The 2,151-nt window shown below is 61.2% G+C and overlaps 1 protein-coding gene across 1 annotated transcript; it reads right to left on the bottom strand.

The window, feature by feature from the left end:
• Window positions 1-48: 48 nt before the first annotated feature.
• Window positions 49-1,274, bottom strand: MTERF4 (mitochondrial transcription termination factor 4). The gene is made up of 3 exons (XM_061345313.1): window positions 940-1,274; window positions 667-851; window positions 49-580 (listed from the first exon to the last, which is right to left on the bottom strand). The coding sequence occupies exons 1-3, from the start codon at window positions 1,241-1,243 to the stop codon at window positions 221-223; spliced, it is 849 nt and encodes a 282-aa protein (XP_061201297.1). The 5' UTR covers window positions 1,244-1,274; the 3' UTR covers window positions 49-220.
• Window positions 1,275-2,151: the final 877 nt, after the last annotated feature.

Genomic DNA, 2,151 nt, shown 5'->3' with positions numbered 1-2,151 from the left:
TTTTTTAAAGTAGTTGGTCAATGAGGAGGAACGAGAGTTATTGCTGCATTCTTATGCACGGGCTTTATTTTAACCCCTCAGTGGGGCTCCAACACATGGAGGCCTGCAGCCACCAAGGCATATGCCTGTGTGGGGTGGGGGCCCTGAGCACCCACAAGTGCAGTGGGTCCTGGGAGTGCACTAGCATAGGAGAGCATGGGCATCTTGGAGCCTCACCTTCTCACTCCCAGGCAGGTTTACTTCCTTCACTGTCAAAGTCTTCATCTTCCTCTGTGTACAGAGCATCCCTGTTCTCCTCTTCTCCTTCCTCCTCTTCCTCCTCTCGAGCCAGCAGTTTCTTGAAGACCTCAAACTCCTCTGGAGTGGAGCGGGCCAGGTTGGCCAGGAAGTCTTTCTCTGAGAGCTGAATGATGTCCTTTAGCTTTGGGTTATTCGTTTGGGTCTGGCCTTTGTACGGGGTCTGGTAGAGCCCCCGGCGCTCCAGGAAGATGTGCCGGTTCCTGAGCTCAGCAAAGGGCATTCGGAAAAGGCGGGCCTTCACCATCTCCTTCTGCTGGACTCCCATCCTGAAGTACACGTACTGCGGGCGGGACGGGGTGCCTCATGCTCTCCTGGCCCTGGTACCCACCACGCAGGAGACGCGTTCCCCGTGGCCGCCCCCCTCACCTGGAAGTGGTGGTGGAGCTGGTGCGGCTCCTCCAGCAGCACGTTGGGGCAGGTCCACAGCACCTCGCGGAGCTGCTCCGCTGTGAAGAGACACCGCTCCCGCAGCAGCCGTACCGCCGCCGCCATCCTCTTCCGGGGCAAGGTGAAAAGCTCGGGGCAGCGGATGAGGGCCCGCTGCAGCTGTCCTGCGGGAGCCGGCGTGAGCGGGACGGGAGGTGCCGCTTCCCAGCAAACACCATCCCCGCGTCTACCCCCCCCGCTGCTCTGCCTTACCTCCGTCGAGCCCCAGGCACCGAAGCTTTTCGGCGCGCTCCTGCAACCGCTTCGTCGGCATCCGCAGAAGCTCCGGCCTCCGCTCCAGCAGGCCGAGGGTGGCTTCGGCGTTGAGCCCCAGCAGCAGCAGCTGAGCCACCGCCGCCTCCCGGTGCTCCGGGCTGAGCCGGGACTCTACGTCTAGAAGCCGCTGAGCCTGCTGCTGGCTGAAGCCCATGGCCCGCAGCCCCGCCGCCTCCCCGCAGGAGCGGCGGGGGCACAACCCCGCAGCTTGCAGGCCGCCACGCAACAGCCGCCCCGCCATGCCCGGCACAGCGCGGCCGCCCCGAGGAGGGGCCGCGGAGGCTCCGCCCCAGCTGCCGCGGCCCGGGGTAGCTCTGCTCCCGCTGCGAGCAGCGTTGGGAGCCCGGTTAGGTCGGCAGGAGGCGGTGCTGGCGTGACCCCCTCGTCCCCAGGAGAAAGCGCAACTGCCCCTAACCGGCCTCTTCCCGAGCCATAGGGGCGAACTCGCCCTCAGCAAAGCAGTCGCGGTAACCCACGGGGAGAGCGCAGAGCGGCAGTGGCAAAACAGGGCAGGGAGCCTGTAACGGAACAAGGAGCAGCCTGATGGATGCCCCCCTCTAAAACTCAGCCCCGAAAGCGCTTTGGAAAGGAAGGTCTTCCCAAAGTCGATCCCGGTGCAGAGGTGATTTCTGCCATGGGAACGACGCAATAGGGAACTGCCCCCCAGTCAGGGCAGAGAAGAGGTCCAAGCCCTGGAGCCAGGGTGCAGCCTTCCCTCAGTGCCACAGTTAAGCTGCAGAATGCATTTTACCATGAAGTTACTATGCAATAGGATGGTTTGGGTTGGAAGGGTCCTTAAAGCTCATCCAGTTCCAATCCCCTGCCATGGGCAGGGACACCTTCCACTAGACCAGGTGGCTCCAAGCCCCATCCAGCCTGGCCTTGAGCACTGCCAGGGGTGGGGCATCCACAGCTTCTTCTGGGCAACCTGTGCCAGGGCCTCAGCACCCTCACAGTGGGGGTTTTTTACTTTTTTTCCTAATGCCTAATATAAACGTGTTCAGATGGAGGTAACAGTCAACAGCTGGATTCCAAGAGCTAATCTTTAATATTTTAGCTGGCTTTAAAAGCCTTGATTTTCCAGCCAAGTCCTCTTGCTTCTCCACTAAGATTATGTCTGACACCAGCAGCAGGCATGAGAACTGCTGC

This window comes from Neopsephotus bourkii, unplaced genomic scaffold (genome assembly GCF_033783945.1).
Source record: "Neopsephotus bourkii isolate Nb327-2 ecotype Australia unplaced genomic scaffold, CSIRO-AGI_Nbou_v1 NB_234, whole genome shotgun sequence".
In the NCBI taxonomy this organism is placed as follows: Eukaryota; Metazoa; Chordata; class Aves; order Psittaciformes; family Psittacidae; genus Neopsephotus; species Neopsephotus bourkii.
This window is presented reverse-complemented; position numbering and strand designations above follow the sequence as displayed.